This window comes from Prionailurus viverrinus, chromosome D2, assembly GCF_022837055.1.
Source record: "Prionailurus viverrinus isolate Anna chromosome D2, UM_Priviv_1.0, whole genome shotgun sequence".
NCBI classification, from domain to species: Eukaryota; Metazoa; Chordata; class Mammalia; order Carnivora; family Felidae; genus Prionailurus; species Prionailurus viverrinus.
In genome coordinates, this window is record NC_062571.1 from 60,259,201 (window position 1) to 60,282,101 (window position 22,901).

Genomic DNA, 22,901 nt, shown 5'->3' on the forward strand with positions numbered 1-22,901 from the left:
GACCTTCTCCTCCTTCTTCCCCACACTTAGCCGGCATCCACCCTCTGGGCCTTCCCAGCCTGGGCTTGCCACCTTCCAGGAGCCCTCCGGGATTGGAAGGAGGTTCTTGGCACTTCTATCCCCCTCCCTTCGTCTGAGCCAGTGGGGGCGGGAGAACTCAAAGAGGTAAAAAAATTTAAAATAGAAGCAAATGAATCACCCTTTATTAGACAAAGGAATGGAGAACCAGGAAGGAAAATTCCTCCTCTCTTTTTACATCTGCTCTGTGCAAAGCCTATAGTTCTGGGTTGGAGAGTGGGGGAACAGGCTGGGGTGGGTAGGAGGGTGCAGCCTGAAGTTCAGAGAGGGGGTTATTTTCACCAGTTAGACATTCAGACAGAGTATGAAAAGAGAACGCAACCTTCCCTTCTTCTCTGCCTCCTCCAGAGTTGTGGAGTGGGGAGGAGTGTAGGGGGAGTGTCCCAGGGGATGCTCTTTTATATACATTATAAGGTGCATTCATTTAAAGTAAGTTCCAAGCTCGACATTGGGGCTTGAACCCATGACCCTGAGATCAAGAGTTGCATGCTCTACTATTGAGACAGCCAGGGCCCTTTCTTTCTTTCTTTCTTTCTTTCTTTCTTTCTTTCTTTCTTTCTTCTCTTTTTTAATTTTTTTATATTTTATATATAAAAAATATAAATTTATTTATTTACTTACTTACTTACATACAAAGGTATATTTCTTTGTATATAAATAGCTCCTGCCAATGTCTTAAACTTGAACATGTTGGAATCACCTGGGGATCTTGTTAAAACGCAGATTCTCATTTATTACATCTGGGGTGGGTCTGGATCCCGAATTTAGAACAAACTTCATATGCTGCTGATGTTGCTTAGAGGATCAAAATCCTAAACTACACCCTTTGTCTGAGATCTAATCCTGGGTTTTCAAACTTGCCTGTGACATATGGCCTGCAGCCTTATTTTATTGCCCAAGAGCATTTTTCCACTTTATTTAAAGAAATGAAATCTGGGGGCGCCTGGGTGGCTCAGTCGGTTAAGTGTCCGACTTCGGCTCAGGTCATGATCTCGCGGTCTGTGGGTTCGAGCCCCGCGTCAGGCTCTGTGCTGACAGCTCAGAGCCTGGAGCCTGTTTCGGATTCTGTGTCTCCCTCTTTCTCTGACCCTCCCCTGTTCATGCTCTCTCTCTCTGTCTCAAAAATACACTTGATCTTAGCCAAAAGGCCGAGAAGCGATATCTGTCTCAAAAATAAATAAACGTCTGGGGCGCCTGGGTGGCGCAGTCGCTTAAGCGTCCGACTTCAGCCAGGTTACGATCTCGCGGTCCGTGAGTTCGAGCCCCGCGTAGGCCTGGAGCCTGCTTCCGATTCTGTGTCTCCCTCTCTCTCTGCCCCTCCCCCGTTCATGCTCTGTCTCTCTCTCTGTCCCAAAAATAAATAAACGTTGAAAAAAAAATTTAAAAAATAAAGTAAAATAAATAAATAAACGTTAAAAAAATTTAAAAAAAAAAGAAATGAAATCTGTAGACACAGTTGATGCCCCTTCTGATATGTTTTAAAATACACTCTCCCCTATACCACAGGCCGAACCCATCCCTGTTATCCTGTGTCCTGCTCCTTCCCTGTCACTGACTAGGGCCTCTCGGAGCCCCCATTTCCTCTCCATCTGCACCTGTCCCTCTTTCTAAAATCCTCTTTCACACCTAGGCGGCTGCTGAAGCGACTTTGGACATCAGCCTAGGTTTTGAGCTCGACTTCTCTGCTTTCTAACCTCAGGCAAGTTAAATTTTAGGAGCCTACCGTTTCCTAGCCCAAATTATAGGGCCAACCCTTCCCCTGATTACCAAAGGGATTAAGGAGATAACGCAGATAAAAACGCCCGTCTCTTGGGAGGTACTCCTGGAATGGCGCAGGGCACCCCAGAGTGGCTTGACCTGATTTTTTCTACCCACCCGGCAGGGTGCAGGCGGTAGGAGGCGGGTCCTACAAACTGCGGGCCCCGCCCTCCCCACCTCATTCCCAGACCCTTGATTTGCTGGAGAAAGTAGAGTGGCGGCCCTCCTGGGCGCTGGGAAGGGAGGCTATTGTGTATTAGGTGCTTTACCCGCCCCTCCTCCCAGCAAGGAGCAAATGAGCGAGTTCTGGCTTTCACGGGGCCCAACTGTCGGGGGGGGGGGGGGCGGGGGGGGGCAGGCGGGTGGGGAGAAAGCCGGTACTGACCCTGCCAGGCTGGGTGGAGACCTTAGGGAGGGAACCTCAGTGAAGACCCACCCAACCCTGGAGCCCTCCCGGCCCCCAGGCGCCCGGCAGAGGTGGGGTCGTTGCAGAGCAGGGCTTACCGGCCCCCTCACACACCCCTCCGAAAGTGTGCACAGTTTCACTCTGTCGGTGTCAGGCTGAAACCGTGTGTCCGCACAGGGCGACAGTCCTGTTGCGTGTCTAGACATTTACCTCCTTGTTCCCACAGATGTCTTGGTTACACACGGGCTGCAGTCCCAGATCTCACCCTCACATTTGCCTCCAGTCCAGGGAAACGCAGAGTGGCATGCATTCACCCATCTCTTTCCAGGTGGCCCATCAGGGGTGGGTGCCACAAGTTTATAGAACGCTTAAGAGGTCCTCGCAGGGTCTTTCACCAGTTCACTTGTCATCGGGGAAAGCCAGCTCCAGCACGCTGGCACACTTGTTCAGGAGCCTGGGCCTGCGAGCTCACGCTCAGTCATACACTTTTTAATTTTTTTTTAGAGAGAGATGGGGGGGGGAAGGGGAGAGACAGACACACACACACACAGACACACACACACACACACACACAGAGAGAGAGAGAGAGAGAGAGAGAGAGAGAGAGAGAATCCCAAGCAGCCTCCACTCTCAGCACGGCGCTGATGCAGGGTTCGATCCCACGACCCTGAGATTATGACCTGAGCCAAAACCAAAAGTCAGACGTTCAACCGACTGAGCCATCCAGGCGCCCTATCAGCCGTATACTCTTGAGCCCATTTTGTATCCACAAGCTTTGACTTCTTTCCCTTTCTTACCGCAGGCCAGAAATTGGGCTTTTTCAGGTCAGCACGGAGCGGCATCGTTACTGAACTGGGGCGGATTCAGCGGAGGGGTGGGCAGGAGGAGGGGGAGAAGACAGTTTATTAACCCCAAAGAAGTCCCAAGTCAACTCTGCGTTTTTATCTACTGCCCTTCGCTAGAGTGAGGTGCCGTCCCGCCGCTGCACGCAGGGCCCTGGCCCGCGCAGGCGCCCCACGGGCGGTTTACAGCGCTGGTGACAGAGCCAGCCTAGACGCGGCGGGAGAGCCTTCTCGATTAGAGAAAATGAGGGGTGGCGGAGTGTGAGAGATGCGATGTTTCTCCATCGGGGGTCGGCTGAAACAGCAGATCCTTGGGAGGCCTGGGCCCTTTGGCTGCACAAACCGAGCAGCACCTTCAGTTCGAAGGAGGCGCCCTGGAGTGGGTTCCACTGCCCCCCCACCCCCGGCAGTCTGGCCCCCTCACTTGTGCGGGGCGTCACTCCCAGCTCCCAGCCGTCCACAGGACCGCAGAGAGCGGCCACCTGCGCTGAGCTGGCCCGCGGTGCGCTCGCGACAGCCGGGGGGCGTGGGGAAAGCTCTACTTCCGGCGTGCGGGCGGCCTCAGACTTGCCCCGGCCCCAAAGCTCCGCGGAAGGCTCGGTGGGGAAGGGTAGTCAAACGATTCAGAAGCACCCGGACTGTGGGGGCCCGGACGGCAAAGGACACTCAGGCAGGGGGTGCCGGGGTTGGAATGTACCCGAAATGCAAAAAGGAGGAGAAACGGGACTCTCCTTTTGAAGCGGGGCCGGCCATCCGGGAAGAAAACGCAGCCTGCGTCCACCTGCTTGGTCCCGACCACTCCGCAGACTCGAGCCTCTACCCAGCCGGGGCCTGGGGCCTGGAGCCTGGCCCGGAGAGGTGCAGGCCTCCCCGCCCTGTCGCCAAAGCGGCTGGAGAATTCCGCAAACCATTTCCTCCGCAGCGTGTCCCTGTCCCTCAGCTCCACCGCGTGACCCTGAGAGCAACAGGCTGCGTGAGAATCCCGCCACCCCCGCGCTGTGCTGGGCTGCGGAGGGTGCCGTGGGAGGTGGCGCCCTGGGCCCTGGCCGAGAAAGGCTTGTTTTTCATTCCTGCGCCCCAGGGACGCATGTCCGAGGCCGCGCCGCCCTCTCGAGACCCACCATCGGATTCTCCTGTGGGCTTCCTCCCTTCCTGGGACCGAAGATCCGGGCCCAGGGAAGAAAGTGCGCGGTTCCCTCACTTTTTCTGCCGGCTACCGGATCCCCCCCCCCCCCCCCCGCCCCGGCCCTCCTCCAGAAATTATGGGAAAGGGGCGCCGGGCCCTGCCCTGTCGCACCCCACGCAAGGACCGCCCGGGGCCGCGGATTCGCTCCCGCGAGTTTGCGGCAGAGACTCGAGAGCAGCGCTCCACCCGCTGCGACCTGGCACCGCGCCACCGCTCCCGGGACCCCGCCCGCCCAGCAGCAGAAAGGTAAGCGCTTGGAAACCTGTGGGAAGAGCACGGGCGGCCCTTTGAGAAGGGCGCAGGGCTCCAGGGCGAGAACCTGGAAGGAGAGAAACACACTTTGCCTTGGCTCTCAGTGGCAAATGAGTCCCCCTTCTCTCCAGTCCTACCTGCGTTCTGCTCCTCTCAGGGCAAGGCTGAGAGACAAGTTCAGGTTGTGTGTGTGTGTGTGTGTGTGTGTGTGTGTGTGTGTTTAGGAGAAAGCACACCTGTGCCTGAGTGACTGGGGAGCTGCCCTGCGGCTGTGCTGTGAGGTTCAAAGGGCAGGAGTCCTGGGAGAAAAGAAGAGCCAACCCTGCCCTGACTGCTCCTCTCCAGACAGCTGGACCCTCCCTACATCTCTGCCTTCATGGCCCTTTGGTGCGGGAGTAGAGGGTAGGAGTGCTGAGTACTGTGGATCTCTGGGCTACAGGCCTGGCAACTGTCAATATCCACACCAGCTATCCAGATAAATGGGTCTTCTTAGTGACAAAAGGGACTTGTAGGAAACATCATCCCTCTCCAGCTGGTACAGGACAGAAGCCCTTCTCACCTACATGCTGTTCAGAGAATATTTTTCAATCCTAGACTACAGATAATACTCCCCTTCCTCGAATCCTTGAGTTTCTCAATGCCCATCAGTGTGTAAGTCTAGGTTCAGCTAACTCAAGAGAAAGATTAACTTATTGCAGGGATACTAAGTAGTTTACAGGATTGGTAGGAAGGCCAAAGAATTAAGGAAAATCCAATTTAGGAAATACCACAAGATCAAATGGCAGGAAATCCTGGTTAGGGCACAGCTGCTGGCATCCCTGTCTTTAGGCTCTTGACAAGAGCATCACTACGTGTAATTTCTTAAGTTTCCTCCCATCATTACTAACTTTAATCCCCCAAGATTCAAAGCTCATGTGGGACCATTTGATTGGCTAAGTCTAAGACACCTGTCCAGGCACCAGCTGTCAGAGATGGGGAGAGAATAAACAGAGTCCCTTAGATTTCTCTATGGAAAGCAAAAACTCCTCCGCCAATATTTACTTTATTTGGAGAAATCTCCAAATCAGAAAGAGTATTCAGATGCTAGGTTTTTTTTTTTTTTTAAGAGAAAAATGATAAATGCCACTACAGTCTACCCCTTGGCAGCTCAACATCCACATGTGCCTTTCTTTCTAAATTTAGAGTCCTTTCCCCCCTAAAATGCTCCCATCCAATTTATGCTGCTGTCACTCATACAGATTGTATTCAACTTGCCCCCAAGGGAGAGAGTCCAAACCCTTGTAACTCTAGGTTCAGGATCCTTGTTCTATTCCTCTTCTAGTTATGTTGGAATCTGTCTCAGTATTCCGTAACCTGTGGACTAGACCAGATTATAAAGTTAATCATCATCACACATAATAATACAATGGCAAGAGAACAGAAAACTGGGAAAAAGGCAAATAAGTTAAAATATATAAGCATCTACCATGCCAAAGGTTAGGAGGTGAAAGCCACTATCTGTCTTTCTGCAATATGAGATTCTATTTTGTACTTATGACATCCCTCCTCCTTTTTTCCATGCCATTTTTCTTTTGCCTTCAGCCAGCACCTGAGCTGGTTTGTGTTCTCCACCCAGGGAAGAAGCGAGCCTTTGTCCCTGAGGGATATGAACCCTTGAGGGTCCTGCCTATGAAGGTTGTGTGGCCTTCCATTAACTTTTACCACTGGACATAAAAGCACCAGGAGGCACCCCAAGGGAGCCCCTCGGTTCCATGAATACTTCTTGTTGCCTACTGTGTACAATAAAAATGCTACTTGGCCTTGATAGTCAGAATTCATCACGTTGGCCAATCCCATTATCCTCCTTTAACCTGTCCATCCACTGGCAAGAGCAACCAGAAGTGACCAGGCAGAAATTTCTGCTTCCAATTCAGTAAAAATATTGTTGCTTCTCCTGGTTGGAACTTTCTTCCCTTCAGGACTCTCTAACCTTAATCCAGCAGAAACAAGAGTTACAGGAAGTGAGGGGGCCTTTGGGTACTTGTAGAAAGTACCACCCCTCTTTCTGGACCCATATGATTGGGCTATGGGAGAAATGGCATCCTAACATTAATCACTAGCTCAAAGCATATACCTCATCCTTGAAGTATTGTATCACACTACCACAAAATTCTAAGTGGTTCTAGCAAAGAGTCCAAAAACACAATGGCTCAGGAAAGATAAAAGTTCATTTTTGTCTTACAACCATGGAAGAAAGATATCTCTGCTCTGTGAACCCAGTATAGACCCAAGCTAACAAGGAAGCTCTGCCAGCCTCAACAGGTGCCTTCAGAAGTTGTCAGTCCTGGCCAGCAGGAAGGGAAGGGTGCAGAAACTCCAAGGCAAGCTCTTTAAGAAAATGACTTGAAAGCTGTACTCTCAATTCCACTCACATTCCATGGTGGAGAACTAGCTCCAGGGGAGCCTGGGAAATAGAGACCCTGGGTTGACAACCGTGTGCTCAGGAGAAAGGCAGAATGGGTGTGAGGGGATGTATAGTCTTTACTACACCATTCCATTGATCTATAAAGTCAGCTGCTTCCGCATTATGGGACACATAAGTAAGATCAATGAATCTCATGGACAATAGCTTGGTTTTTTTTTTTTAACTGAAAAATGAATTCTTGTTAAGAAGCAATGCTGTGTGGGAAATCAGACTGTCATAAGGCATAGAGTAAGTCCATGGACGATAGTATTGGCAGAAGCTTGATGCTCAGTGAAGGCATATCCAAATCTCCCACTAGACACCTCACTGGTCTCCCTAGGATTATAGAATAGTATGGGGGACTTGGGGTTGATTGCTGCTATTGGAAGATTGGGCATTTTGCATTGATGGTAATCAGGTTAGTTTCGGTGAGATGTTGAGTTCATATGGAGCTTCATCTAGGTCTTCGGGCCATCTGTTCCAAAGCAGGCCCTGGACTTCCCTGGGAAAGGACACTGAGATCTGGAGGTAGTTATCTTGTCCACCTGGTTATTAAGAACCCTTTATTTTTAAAAATTTTTTTCAAAAATTTAAAATGTAATTTTAGAGAGAATGCAGGCAAGGGGCATTGGCGGGGTGGGGGGCGGTCGGAGAGAATCCTAAGCAGGCTCCACGCTCAGCATGGAGCCCAATTCGAGGCTCAGTCCCACAACCCTGAGATCATGACCTGAGCTGAAATAAAAAGTCAGATGCTCAGTTGACTGAGCCACCCAGGTGCCCCAAGAATCCTTTTCGTAGTGGGAGGCTCTTAGTGACCAATTTCATAAAACACAAATATTTTCACTCTCTATATCCATCCCCAAAGATTCTTTTTTATGTTTTTTTTCCTTTTCTCTTCCTCACCCCCAATCTTTTATCTCATTCCTTTCAAGTCCTTGCTATCTGTCTAAACCATTCACCACTTCCTGTATACTCATCGCAAATCCTTACACCAGGCCATCTCTCCCTACAGACAGAACGAGCCACAAAATACACCGTTCAACGTTCTGCCCACTGGGAAGGTTTTCTTCTGTCATTTTTCAGAGCCACCCCTGAATAGGACTATACAGCATTGGCACACTTCTGGCCAGGGTTGGTGTATGGCACTATAAACTAGACTTGAAGCCTTTCTTTCTCTTTCATCTGGTGTTAGGGTATTCCCCATGGGATCCTAGGTGTGGGATGAGGGATGGCTCCTCATGGTATGTGGTAGGGTGGGGCAAGTTGGCTGCCTGTGGTGAAACCTGTAAGGAGGCCCTCACTGTCAGGGCAATGCAGATAGTCAGCAGCTGAGTGAGTGCCTCCGTAAGTTTACACATTAGGCATGTTGCCTACTGCACCCCAGTCCAGGCCCTGGTGAGTGGCCTGCTCAGGATGCTTGCTTATGCCTTCAGGACCTACTTGGACCTGATCCCACAGATTCCATTTCTACTTGATGATGCACTCTAAAGGACACAGCCAGCGCGTCTCTAGGTAGACCAGATAGCGGCCAGCTCAGTATATCTTGGTGTCACGTGTATATCTAGTGACTTATAGCAAATCCAGGCCCCCTTCTCGAAGTATGCTATGTGGGTTTTTTTGTATTTTTTGTTTTTTTTAAGTAGGCTCCATGCCCCGTGTGAGGCTTGAGCTCATGACCCTAGGAAGATCGGGAGACATATGCTCTACTGACTGAACCAGCCGGGTGCCCTGTAGCTATTTTCTTTTGAGGGGGAAAAAAAGGCTCTTGGTTCTTTATTGGGCTATGAAAGTTGCCTCCACTGTAACATGCCACAGGCTCCCTATAGCACCCTGTTGTGCCACAGAAAATGTGAACTTTCTCCAAGCCTCATCCACATTGTACTCTCTCTTGATAATTAAATGGAGATGTGATAGGAATCATCACCCTTCACTTTTAATGTCTTTTATGGTGTAATTTTTGCATTTCCTCCAGGACGTAGCTTTTGATGTACTATTTCAGTAAGAAGAAAGAGTTCCAGGGGCTTCTGGTTTGCCTTCCCAACTACGGGATTCCCAATGTGTATTTTTTTTTGCTGAGGATGGAAAGGAAGAAAGCCATGAAATGGGTTTGCAATCCCACTGGGCCCACTGCAAGGCAGATTGAGTTCAAAATTATCTCATGATCTCCATAAGCCTCCACTCTGACTGATGGATCACAGGGGCATTTGTGTTGGCTGAAAGCTAGTGACCGATAACCTCTCAAAAGGGTGAATTTTTCTGTCTCTAGGGCTTAATTCCCCTGGGAATAGTTGAGGCTTCCTTGAAGGAAGGTCAAGAGGAGAATTCAACATAGTTCTGTGGTCAAGAGCACAGGTCTGGAGCTGGACCGTCTGGGTTTGAAACCTATCTGTGTCTTAGTTTCTTAAACTGTGGAATGGAAGTAGCAGTACCTACTTTATTGGGTAGTTTTCTCCCTTATAGTCAGGGTTGAGAGATAATTTGCATACAGTAAAGTTGGCCCTTTTTATGGGCAGTTCTATGAGTTTTGACAAATGCACTCATTTGTGTAACCATTGTGGAGACTCACAAATTATAACAGTATAGTGTGGTGAATGCCACTGTCGGTGAGCCAGTAGGAGGTATTCCCAAACTAGCCTGAGAGGGGTAACCAGGAAAGACTTCTTAGAGGAGGCTATCTTTCAGCTGGGTGCTCAAGGGTAAGGAGGAGTTTGCACAATCAAGATATATAACATTTTCATCCCCCGCCCACCAAATTCCCTCATACCCCTTTGTACTCAACCTCTCCCTCACCCCCAGCTCCTGGTAACATCTAATCTGTCTTGTGTTCTATTGTTTGCCTTTTCCAGAACGTCATGTAAATGGGATCATACTGTATGTAGCCTTTGAGTCTAGCTTTTTTCACTTACCATGATGCTTTTAAGGTTCACCCATGGTGTTGCATGTATCAGTAATTCATTACTTTTCATTGCTGAGTAGTATTCCATTGCGTGGATGTACCACAGTTTGTGTATCCATTCATCAGTTGAAGGACATTAGGGTTGTTCCCAGTTTTTGGCAATTATGAATAAAGTCAATATAAGCATTCATGTTTAGGGTTTTGTGGGAACATAAGTTTTTTTTTCCCCCTTGGGAAATACTCAGAAGGGGGGAGGAATCGCTGGGTCATACAGTAAGTATGTATGTATGTATGTATGTATACCTTTATAAGAAACTGCCATGCTGTTTTCCAAAATGCCTGTCCCATTTGGCAATTCCATCAGCAATGTATGAGAGTTCTAGATATTCTATATCCTGGTCTACACTTGGTATGATCAGTTTTTAAAATTTTAACCATTTTAAGGTAATGGTATCTTATTGTGGCTTTAATTTATATTACCCTAATTATCACTGATAATTAGGATAATCATCCTTCCATGTATCTAGCTGGTAAAATGTCTCTTCAAATAATTTGCCCTTTAAAAAAAATGGATTGCTTACTTTCTTTTTATTGAGTTTTGAGAGCTCTTTATATATTCTGGATACAAATCCTTAGCCAGATATGTGTTTTATAAATATTTTCCTCCAGTCTGTGGTTTGTCTTATAAAGTCCAATTTATCCATGTTTTCTTTTATGGATAGTGCTTTTGGTGTCATATGTAAGAAATCTTTGGCTAACCCAAAGTCATAAAGATTTTCTTCTATATTTCTTCTAAATGTTTTATAGTTTTATTTTTTAAAAATTTTTTTTCAACGTTTATTTATTTTTGGGACAGAGAGAGACAGAGCATGAACGGGGGAAGGGCAGAGAGAGAGGGAGACACAGAATCGGAAACAGGCTCCAGGCTCTGAGCCATCAGCCCAGAGCCCGACGCGGGGCTCGAACTCACGGACCGCAAGATCGTGACCTGGCTGAAGTCGGACGCTTAACCGACTGCGCCACCCAGGCGCCCCGATGTTTTATAGTTTTAAATTCCACATTTAGATCTATCATCCATTTTGAATTAATTTTTGTATCTGCTGTAAGGTATTGATCAACTTTTTTTTAATACATGGATTATACAGAAGTTTTGAGGATTAAATGAGTTAATACATGTAAAACACTTGGAATAGTGCTTGGTACATAATTACATTTAATAAATGATAGCTGCAATTATTTTATTTTATTATTATTATTTTTTAATGTTTATTTATTTTTGAGACAGAGAGAGACAGAAATGGGGGAGGGTCAGAGAGAGAGGAAGACACAGAATCTGAAACAGGCTCCAGGCTCTGAGCAGTCAGCACAGAGCCCAACGCGGGGCTCGAACTCACATACCGGGAGATCGTGACCTGAGCCGAAGTCGGACGCTCAACCGACTGAGCCACCCAGGCGCCCCTGCAATTATTTTTTTTTAGAGAGAGAGCGTGCACACACACGCAAGAGTGGGGGAGGGGCAGAGGGAGAGGGAGAAAGAGAATCTTAAATAGGTTCCACGCCCAGCACAGAGCCCAACGCAGGGCTCAATCTCATGACAGTGAGATCATGACCCGAGCCGAAATCAAGAGTTAGACGCTTAACCAACTGAACCACCTAGGCACCCCAGAGCTATAATTATTAAAGAACATTATTGAGCTGTTTTTACAGAACTCCTCATTATAAATGCTTAATTTCTCTTTTATTTAAGGGGCTTTGGGTCCGTGAAATGATTCAGGTCTGGGAATCAAAAGAGATGCCTACATTCTTTATCATTGGGGGCTATCTATAGTCATTACTTAGTTACTCACTTACTCTTTAAGTAACAGAAACCTAAAATGACAGAGACTTAAACGAGATACAAGTTTATTTCTCTCTCCTGTGACAGCCCAGATATAGACTGTCCAGGGTGGTAGGGTGTCTCTGTTTCACAAGGCCATCCAGGGACCTAGCCTCCTTTTTGGCTTGTTTTCTCACCATCACTAGAATATTGTCCTGGTCTGCATTCCAAAATGTCTCATAACCGCTTCTATATTCTGAGCAGCAAGATGGAGAGAGAGGAGGAAAAAGGGTATAACGCCTACCTTGAAAGACATAACCTGGAAATTATACATATCACTTTCACTCCCATCCTCTTTGTTGGAGCTTAGTCACATGGCCATACCTAGCTACAAGAGAGGCTGGGAAACATAGTCTTTGTTCTTGGTAGCTGTGAGTTCTGCTAAAAATCAGAGGTCCTTTTTCTATGAGAGAAAAGGGGGAAATAGATATTGGGAAACAATCTGTAGTCTGCCTCAAGAACTCAAGTCAAGCTTCTACTCACCATTTTTTACCATTGAAAAAAATACCAATCTGGGCCCCTGGGTGGCTCAGTTGGTTGAGTATCTGACTTTGGCTCAGGTCATGATCTCACAGTTCTTGGGTTTGAGCCCCATGTCGGGCTCTGTGCTGACGCTTAGAGCCTGGAGCCTGCTTCAGATTCTGCGTCTCCCTCTCTCTCTGCTGCTCCCCAGCTTGTGCTCTGTCTCTCTCTCTCTCAAAAATAAATAAACATTAAAAAAATTTTTTTAGTGATCAAGTGGCACCTTAGTGGGCTATTTTAGTTCCAGGCACTTAATTACAAGAAGCAAAAATAATTATAATGACCAGTGAGCTTTGTCAATGGGGTACATGTCGGTTCTCGTACTTACCTTTGCCTCTGCTACTTAAGTGTTGCTGTTTAAAGCACACAGAGTTCATTTTCTTTGAAACAGAGAGCCACTCGTCATCTTTCAGTAGCATCTCTAACCCGTAGAAAACATCTTACTAAAGTGCTTTTAGGTGACTTTTTTTTTGTATTTCTGTTATTTCCTTCATGAAAGTATTTTTCAAGTTCTTTGTGAATGAAACATCTGGGACCCTTTCCAGGGATATAATGTGTGGGTGGTCAAGTTGCACAGGATAAATCTTCTTTAATATTCCTGTCTTCATAAATCTTCAGGTTCCTTTCTCTCTCTCTTTTTTAAATGTTTTATTTATTTATTTTTGGGAGAGAGAGAGCGAGCAGGTGGGGAAGGGGTACAGAGAGAGAGGGAAACAGAGAATCCAAAGCAGGCTGCAGGCTTTGAGCTGTCAGTGCAGAGTCCCATGTGGGGCTCCAAATGACGAACCATGAGATCACGACCTGAGCCAAAGTCAGACACTTAACCGACCCAGCCACCCAGGCGCCCCCAGATTCCTTTCTTTTTAAAAGTTTATTTATTCATTTTGAGAGAGAGAGTGAGGGCAGGGAGGGACAGAGGTGGAGGGAGAGAGAGAATCCCAAGCAGGCTCTGCACTGGCAGCCCGGAGCCTGATGTGGGGCTCCTGCTCATGAACCATAAGATCATGGCCTGAGCTGAAACCAAGAGTCAGATGCTTAACCCACAGAACCCAGGCACCCCTCTTGAGATTCTTTTGAGGTTATACTGCTTGTGACATTGTAACCTTAGATCAATCTGAATTTAATGATGTATGCATACTTATCAAAGATCCTGAAGTTGGTGTTCTAGTCTGGGTGGCCAGGAATCAACTATGTGCTCCTTCAAACAGAACCACCCCCACCAAATTAGCATGCTGAGATTTGACATATCTAAAGAAAATATTGGGTAGGAGGGGTAGAACATGAGGGCAAGTGGTGTCCTCTTGCAAGGTAACTCCAGAAGAAGTCACCTCATGAATCAAGGGGAAGGGCACTGCAGACAATGGGGAGGAACTGCTTCAGCTGGCAAGGAATGCTCAGTGCTAGTTGGGGGTTTCCTCTAAATGTCCCTGCCGTAACCCTATTCCAGTTCCTGGGATTCTCTTTTTTCATAATCGAATGTCCAATTTTTATAAGACTATGATTCATCTAATGTTATAGTTTAAGAACCATTAGGATCAAATTCTGAGATTGGCTTTCATTTATGTCAGCCCTGTTGCTACAAGAAGTAAGGTATATTTTCCCGCAACAATAGAAAGTCCATGGGTTGAAGTCAGTACTTTAAGCTGTGAATTTAGGGCTTGGACTTGTTATCCAATTTCTCTATAAGCTGTCCTGTGGTTTTAGAAACAGGTGCTCCTTTCCCTGTGGTCTCCTATAGCCTGTCCTCCGTGGACACTTCATTCTAGGTGAGCACAAGCAATAGTTTAGAGGGTTTGTGCTGTATGGCATAGGCTACTGAATTCCCATTCCTGAATCCCAGTAGACCTACCGCCCTAACTAAGCCAAGTAACCGATCCCCGTTTTCCCCATTCCCCTTATAACCTTTCACCTGTCACCATCTGTCTGGTACCAATATCTAGTTAGGGCTTTTGGCAGTGAGCACAAAAATTAACTTTGTCTACCCTAAAGATAAAAGACTAAAGAGAGTTTTTTGGAAAGATTTGGGTAGTGCATAGAAGCCACATAAATGCCAAAGAACCAGTGTGCAAGAACCAGGAAAGCAGGAAATAACAGCCAAGGTCAAACCACCAGAACACTGGCTCAGAGTCCCCACTGAGCACTGGTGTCTCTGCCACTGAGCACTCAGCGCTGCTTGTGTTGTGTTCCCAGCTCCAGTGTCCCCACTTTCAATAACTTTCCACCTGTCCTTATATCTTGGGGTCATCCTGGGTAGGAGCATTAGTTGGCTTAACTTGGGTTATGTGCCCACAGACTGGCAGATGGTGGGGTGGAAAGAGAAAGCTCTGGCCCCTTTACTTCTCTAGGGGCAGATGAAATTCTGCCTTCCTCCAAGCCACACCCAAAGGGGGTTTCTCCCACATTGGAGCATGTCCGGATGTGGAGTAGCCGAGCGCGCGCATGCACACACACACACACACACACACACACACACACACACAGCTGTTCACTGTAGTTGGGAACTTCCTGGCTCTCCTTCTCCTCCATACAGCCAAGAACCCCTCACCAACTTCAGCCTGTCCTTGCATTTAACCGGTGCCACTGACAAACCCCAGGCAGGGAGCCACATCACCACCTCATGCTTTCTCTTTGACCAGGCCACAGAGCACAGCTGGAAGACAGGTGAATTCATGGGGTCCAGCTTTTGTTGAGTCTCCCCAGGGCTTAGAAATCCTTTTATGTTAGGGGCGCCTGGGTGGCTCAGTCGGTTAAGCATCTGACTCTTGATTTCGGCTCAGGTCAGGATCTCATGGTCATGATCTCACAGCCTGTGGAGCCCAGTGTCATCTCAAGCTTAAGATTCTCTCTCTCCCTCTCCCTCTGCCCCTCCCTGCTTGCACTTTCTCACATGCTCTCTCGCTCTCTCTCGAAAGAAAGAAAGAAAGAAAGAAAGAAAGAAAGAAAGAATAAATCCTTTTATGTTAGATAGCATACTATTCACCTCTGAAAAATATGTGACTCATATGACTTTTCATATGTGACTCAAACTGACAATAATTCTTTAATTGCATCTAATATACATCCCACATTTAAACTGTTCCCCAAATCTTGTGAAGGTAACCTTTCTGTAAGGAAAATATGGTTATATCACTTCCTCCATTAAATTATTTTAACATATCAATATTGTAAAATAATGTAAATGCAAACAGTACAAAGTGGTTGGAGTAAAACGGAAGAGCGCCCCTCTTCCTCCTCTCCTTTTTCTTCTCTCCTTTCAGTCCAGTCCATCTCCCCACTAGTATCAAGTATTGATTTCATGTGTTTTCTTTCAATAAGTTTCCAGACATTAACATGCAAGCAGGTGCATCGATAGATATATCCTTAACACAGAATACAAAGGGATCACAGCATACACGCTCTCATGTGACTCGCTTTATTCATTTGATAAGCTATCTTGGACATCTTTCCATGTCAGTAAAAATAAAAGTCTTTTAGTGGTTCCTGTCTCCCTCTGTCACTGGAGTGCCATCTTACCAAATAGCATGTGGTTCCCTGAGTGCACCACACTCCCTCATACCTTAGTGACCATGTGCATGTCATTTCCTCTGTCTGGAATGTCTTCTCTTCTTTCATGGGACCCAATAAATTCTTACCTTCTCCAAAGCCTTCCCTGTCCTTGGGAAAGAATTAGGCTTTCTTCCTAGTTCCCAAAATTCCCTCGGTATTCTTCTCTCGTCACACTCACCATGAGGTTTTGTGAGTGCTTATTCCTTTGTCTTCTTCTCTCATGATACTACAAGCTCCAAAGGCCATCCTATGAGTTATAACCAACTCTCAGTCTCAGGGCTTAGTCAGAAGTGGTGCTTAATATTAGTGGTTACTGAGCTCTTTCTTCCATCCAGAGATAAAGAACATCTTAGGGTAATAGAAATACATAAGTACCCTATTTCTATTACAGAGACACTGCCCTCCCCACATCATTCAGTCAGTAGGATACTAGGAGCAAAGACCTGGAGAGGACCAAGGATTGGGATTCTCCAAGGCTGGTTGGCGTTGAGGGGAATGCTCTGAGTGACAATAAGCCAAGACTCCTCTGGTTAGGAGCACTTTTGAGGCCCTCCTAATTAGGACCTATTGTGTGAAGGCAAAAATTTTGGTAAGAGTAACTGGGGACATGGGTAACAATGACCCTGAGCCCGCCAGCCTGACCTTGGCATTCCAGGGACAGGCAGAGTGAGAATTCCTGAACAATGCTTCTACCCAGAGAACAAGGCCATGTTTGACTAAAACAAATAAGACTTTTTTTTTAACTTTTTTATTTATTTTTGAGAGACAGAGCACAAGTGGGGGAAGGGCAGAGAGGGAATGAGACAGAGAATCCGAAGCAGGCTCCAGGCTCTGACCTGTCAGCACAGAGCCCGATGCAGGGCTTGAACTCACAAACTGTGAAATCATGACCTGAGCCGAAGTTGGACGCTTAACTGACTGAGCCACCCAGGTGCCCCAAACAAATAAGACATTTTTACAGTGGGTGGGATAGGGAGGGTCCTTCTTCCCTGAGACAATTAGTCTGGGGCTAAGATGAAAAGGGATTGTGAGCATGGGCTAGCTGGGTTGAGTCCGTGGAATTTCTGGGAGAGAGAATGGAGTTCCATCCAAGCCACCTTCATGGAAAGTGTGGTAGACAATATGAATTAGGCCATCATACATTCATCCAACCATCTTCTAGTGTGGTTTCCTCTCACATGGTTGCAATCAAGGTATTATCTGGGGCTGCAATCTCATTGGAAGGTTTGAATGGGGATGGATCTACTTCCAAGTTCATTTACACGGTTGTTGGCAGAATTCAGTTCCTTATGGGTTGTGGGACTGAGGACTGAAGACTTCAGTTTCTCACTGACTGTTGGCTGGTAGCTTCTCTCAGCTCTTTGCCATGTGAGTCTCTTCATAGGGCAGGTCACAACATGACAGCTCACTTCATCAGAACAAGTAAGCAAGAGAGCCTGAGAGAGCAAGCAAGATGGAATCCACCGTCTTTTGATAACCTAACCTCAGAAGTGACATCCCCTCACTTTTGCCATATTCTATTAATTAGAAGCAAATCTCTAGGTACAGCCCACACTGAAGGGAAGGTAATTCTACAAGGGGAGAGAGATTACACAGGAAGCAGGGATCACTGGGGAGCATCACAGAGACTGCCTACTACTTGTAAAAGCCTCCAGTACCAGGACTAATACCTTTATCCTCTCATCTGTATCCCCACTTTCACCTTATGACCATGGCCATATAAGGCAAGCATCCCCACATCCCTGGATGCCTCTCCCAAGTGAGAATCCAGGATAGCCTCAGAAGGACTTTGGTCTCAGAAGACATATTTGGCATGGTCATTGTCATTGGTTAGCAGACAGGCTGGGTGTGGAATAGAACCAGGGGCCAAACTGGGGCCTAGAGGCACTGGCTCTCCTGGGGCTGGCCAGATATACAAGGCTACAACCAGGCCATAAGTCCACCTCAGAGTCTTTCCCAAATGGGGAGGGGCTGCTTGGATGTCTCTCCTTAAGGGCAAGCCCTGCCCAACTTGGCTAGATTTGGGCCCCACTTACCTGGGTGCTGGTTTGAGCATCACTGTCTTCGTTGCAAAAAGAGGGGTGTCTGGGGACTAGCAGAGGTCTGTGAACCCAGAGAATGAAGAAAGTACAGTCTTTGTAATTTCCCCCCAAGCATGATCTCAGTCCATTTTGGTGGACCTATTTTTTCCGTCTCTGATTCTTCCTTCCTTTTGTTTTTGTTTTCCCAATTCCCATTTCTCTGACTCCTTCTCTTCTCTCAATTTTATACCCTAAAGCCCAGGGCACAGGACACCCCTAAAATTGAGCCTATACTCTCCACTAGGGCGTGGCAAGATTTGGGAGGACTCTTCTCCCCTGCCTTTACCACCCCAGGCAAACGAGGGGTCTGGAGAGTACCCAAGTGAGCGCCAGAAGACCGGAGAGGCAGGCAATCCTGGGTCTTCCCACACTGCCTCCACGGAGATCCACAAGAGGGTGCTCTCCATTCTGCACCTATTCCTACGGTCTCCAACCAGCCTCCCTGAACACTACTCAAATGAAGACTGACAAATGGGGCAGAAAACTGCCACACAGAGGAAGACTTGAGAAGGGCACAGTGCAGTGTGAAGAAAAGTGTGGTCCACATGAGTCCCAGCATCCTTCCAGGAGCTTGGAGAAGGTCAGACCTCAGACCAGTCGTCTGCCTCAGGTTTCCAGCGGCAGAATGGCCAGTACTTCTTCCATGCTCCACTCCCCATCTCTGCCAGTGTGCAACACTCCTCTGGGAGGGGACCAGGTACTACTCATCTTGGTGTCCTCAGAGCCTGTATGAATGAATGACCAGTGATGAATGAATTGCTCGACCAATGAATGAACAAACAATCAAAGCCTCTTAAGGCCTGTTTGAAATGTACAAACGTATTCACTGGAGCATTATTTTGTGATCTCCAAGATTGGGAACAAATTCATCGTCCATCAGTAGAGGACTGGGACAATAAATTAGGTATCGGTGTACTGGCGAGCAGCCATGAGAAGAATGAGGCAGCTCTAAATACATGGCTGTGGAGCAAACACTATCCCTTGATAGTGTTAGGTGTGGAGAACAGGATGCAGAACAGAACGCAGGCTAGGCTGGCCTCCGAGTGTGCTCGTGGGGAGAGAATAGTATTCCGAATATGCGTAGGACAGCTCAGGAAAGATGCCCAAGGAAATTATAGCTCTGGCTCTCTGGGGAGAGCAACGGAATACCTGAGCTAGGGGGTGGAAGGGAGGCTGACTTGTCACTGCTTGGAACCGTTTGGATTTTGTACAGCGTGAGTAAAGTATTTATTCAAAACAAAATGTAACGGCACACACTTGGAGCCACGGACTTGGATCACCCTCCTGGTCCTGCCTATTACCAGCTGCGTGCTTGTGACCAGGTCATATTACTCTTTGAGGATCAGTTTCTTCATCTGTAAAAATAGACTGTTGGAAGTCTGCCCAGTGCTCTGAGATTTGCCAAAGGTGTTTCTGGGCACATTTGGGGAGCCCAAGGTTTTGCTGACACACTGTCATTTGTAGTACACACAGATGACACGTGAGCACAAACCTCTGACCAAGACAGGTCGAAGTCCTGCAAGAGATCGACAGTGTGATCCTTGACCCCACTGGTCTTGGTCAGAGACCAGGTTAAATGCCCTCTCAGGGTTCACCTGCTGGGAGACATTACCTGGCAGATTCTCTTGCCCCACTTCAGCAACCATGGCCAGGACCAACCTTCAGGAACCCTGTCTCAACACCAGAAGATTATGTCATAAAATCCCTTCGTTGCTTCCTCTGTCCCAGTATCTTACCAGTGAAAGAACGGTGCAAAAACAAAGAACATAATGTAGTCATCTGGGGCTTTGCAAGGGGAAGTGCTAGAGATTCCGCGGTTAATGGTCTTTAGAGATATTCTCCCTACAGTGGGTGCCAGCTGGGGGCACTGCATAACTGCGGGCTGTGGGGTCGCCCCCGTGTCCAAGCTATGCATACCAGGAATACTCTCTCATTTACCGTTTTTTTTTTCATTTGACAAAAATTAATTCAGTTCCTTCACTCTGCCACGGTTGTAAAGGAGAGTACGCTGCCTGAGGCAGTTACGGCCCATTGGTGAAGGTACACAATTAGACAAACCAATGATAATCAAAAGCGCACCAAGCATCAGAGAGACAGCCAGGCTTTCCAGAAGTACCAGGCAAAGGTACAGGCCCCAGGGGCAGGGGTCAGCCGATTCCTCTGGGAGGAAGGGAGGATGGAGGGAGGACAGGCGCTAATGAAGAGAAGCAATTTGGTGCCAGCTGTTGTGAAGGTGCGACAGTGGATGTAAATGGCTAGCCAAGGACCCAACGCATTGTAAGTGCTCCATCAGTTCCAGAAAGCACAGGAAGAAATTTCCCCCAGATACCCAGGCCTGAGCGCGGGCCTGTCATCACCCTGAAATGCCACAAGGCGGAGCTCATCACCTGTTACAGTGCGTTCTGGGTCGTGTCCCTCCAGTTGCAGTGTGGCCGGCCTTCCCCAACCCAGAAGCTGGTTATTTGCACCTTACAAAGCTGTTAACAAAGCGCCGAGTGGATACCGGGACACCCACAGCTGCTGCTAAGTGTAGGGTGTGCCAGAGCCTAAGTGGCTCCTGACAGCCCTGTCCTCGTGTTTTCTCACAAAGTCCAGGATTTGTTCCTCCGGGCTCACTCTCACCACCTCAGAATAGCTCTGATTCCCAAAAATAGCCACCAATTCTGTTCTTTTCATCCTTCCTGGTTCTTCCCACCCATCCACAGAGCCCAGTCTTAGAGCAGCACGGAGGAGGGTGAGGCACTGGCCCTGGCACCTCGGGGGCCACCTAGGCCAGCAGAGCTTCAGCTCTCTGCACAGACCCCAGTTCCTGCACAGACCCCAGCAGAGGGGATGAAAAGGTGTTTTCCCACAGGTCTCCTTCCGGAGTTAGAAATGTACTTTGTTTTGAGCACCCCTCCCACCCCCATCCCCACCCTGATGGCTTCTGGAGAGGATTGGGTGGCTCCATGCCCTGGAGTGAGACAGACCTGTTGTCCTGCACTCACTCTGCTGGTGACCTTGGGCAAGTTACCTCACCTCCATGGTCATCTTCCATGAAATAAAGATCAAAAGAAGATCTAACATTTCACTTTATGGGATATTGAGGGATCAGTTGTTCCGGGAAAAGGGAATCCACATTTGATTCCTTTTCTCCCCTCACCCAGGGAACACCTTTAAACACACAGTGAAACTGACATACGCGGCGGGGGGGGGGGGGGGGGTGTAGAAACTGACATACAGGTAACTTCTGAAAAGAAGAGGGGGCCACTCCCTGACAGATGGCTTCAAGCCAAAGAGGTGAACCTGGGTTCAGGTGAGGGCTGGCAGGAAATCAGCACCACGCTCCCTTTTTAACTCTTTCCCGACAGGACTCTGACTGCAGTTGGGGACTGACAAGCACAGGACCTGACAAAGTCAGAAAAAGGACAGCAGAAGGGTTTCCAGACAGAGGAATCACATGGATGGACTTCACGGGTCAGTTCCTGGGGTACTGACTGTCCTCTCCAGCAGGCAGAAATAGGTGCCTGTGCCCGGTTCAGTGCCTGGCAGATAGAGGGCACTCTTCTGGGGTCAAGAGTGACCGGAAGCTTCATCCCTTGGCATCGTTGGTTTCGTCAGGACTCATTACTCATGACTTAGTCACCTTTGGAAGATGACAGAGGCCATCCCAAAGTGCCCCACACAAACTGCAGTTTGCTTCTCAGTGAAACTGAGCTGGACCACATTGAAGGTTTTGGAACTGTGTTTTTCGGAACCCCTCAGAGACAAGGAGGCAGGAGGAGGTGTGTGGCAAGATAGGCAACTCCCTGTCCCCGTTTCACTAGTGAAGCTCAAAAAGAGGCCGTGTTTTTCAATGAGATGTAAAGAACAATAAAGAAAAATCCACACAACTTGTTTGTGCGGTTTGACAGTTAGTAATAAAATGAATACCCCATAATGCAGGTCAAGAAATACAACGTTGCCCGCACCCCAGGATCCACCTGAATGTCCTTCTGCTTGCCAACTTAGAGGCCCCAGATTTGATTTTAAGGGAACCAACAGTCTGGCACAAGCTGTAGTTTTTATGTGTATGCGGTGGGGGGGTGGGGGGTGGGGGGGTGGGGGAAGGGAGTGTCTGTTTGGCTGGGGTGGGCCTCAGATGCAGAGTCCAATTAACCACACTCCCTAGACCCTGCAACAGGATCATGGGCTCATACAGGGTCTTCTCTTGTTTTCTTTTATATGCTGATTTTTCTTCCCTTCATCTCCATCACTGCTCCTATTTCCCCTTTCCCCCAAAGTCACTTAATCTATTGTATTCGGCTTATGTCCTTGGGTATGTATGTATCTTTGAAAAATATATTGTGTCTTGTATATGTACGCATTTTAGATCTCTTTCTAGTCCTTACTTTTTTCATGTTATGCTATATATCTCAAACCCATTACTTCTTTTTTATTTATTTATTTTTATTAAAAAAATTTTTTAATATGAAATTTATTGTCAAATTGGTTTCCATACAACACCCAGTGCTCATCCTGACAGGTGCCCTCCTCAGTGCCCATCACCCACCCTCCCCTCCCTCCCACCCCCCATCAACCCTCAGTTTATTCTCAGTTTTTAAGAGTCTCTTATGGCCAAACCCATTGCTTCTCATTGCTCCCTATTTACTCCACAGAATGCATCTATCACATTTACTTCTCCTAATTGATGGATACTTAGGATGCAGCCAATCACTCTCTTGTAGCAAACAACACTCACATGTCCCCTCATGGACCCAAGTTTAAGGTGCTCCGAGGCAGATGAGGTGAGGCAAGGCAAGCAGGCTTAGGGTTGGCTAGTTTAAACCATTTCGATGGGCTCTTGGGTGGAGGGGCTGTCCCTAGTTGCCTGGTACCTGGCCCTGGGGTACCTGCCCTGGGTACCTGGCCCTTAGGGCAAGGAAATAATAGCGGCCTGGTGTGGTAAGAGCTGGTTAGAAGAGGTAGCGGGGTGTGGGCTCTGGACTGGTTAGTTTATACGTGAAAGTTGTGCTCGCAGGTGAAAAATCCTTTAC

At 47.7% G+C, this 22,901-nt stretch overlaps 1 protein-coding gene across 1 annotated transcript; it reads left to right on the plus strand.

Moving 5' to 3' along the window:
- The first annotated feature begins 3,172 nt into the window (after positions 1–3,172).
- LOC125148131 (basic proline-rich protein-like) lies at positions 3,173–21,428 on the plus strand. The gene is made up of 2 exons (XM_047825903.1): positions 3,173–4,516; positions 21,237–21,428. The coding sequence occupies exons 1-2, from the start codon at positions 3,353–3,355 to the stop codon at positions 21,360–21,362; spliced, it is 1,290 nt and encodes a 429-aa protein (XP_047681859.1). The 5' UTR covers positions 3,173–3,352; the 3' UTR covers positions 21,363–21,428.
- Positions 21,429–22,901: the final 1,473 nt, after the last annotated feature.

What these genes read in the sequence shown, in the direction of transcription:
- LOC125148131 (XM_047825903.1), top strand. Translation starts at nt 3,353, where the DNA reads ATGCGATGTTTCTCCATCGGGGGTCGGCTGAAACAGCAGATCCTTGGG. An exon ending in GCCCGCCCAGCAGCAGAAAG is followed by an intron (nt 4,517 to 21,236) that starts GTAAGCGCTTGG and finishes CTTTCCCGACAG; the next exon opens with GACTCTGACTGCAGTTGGGG.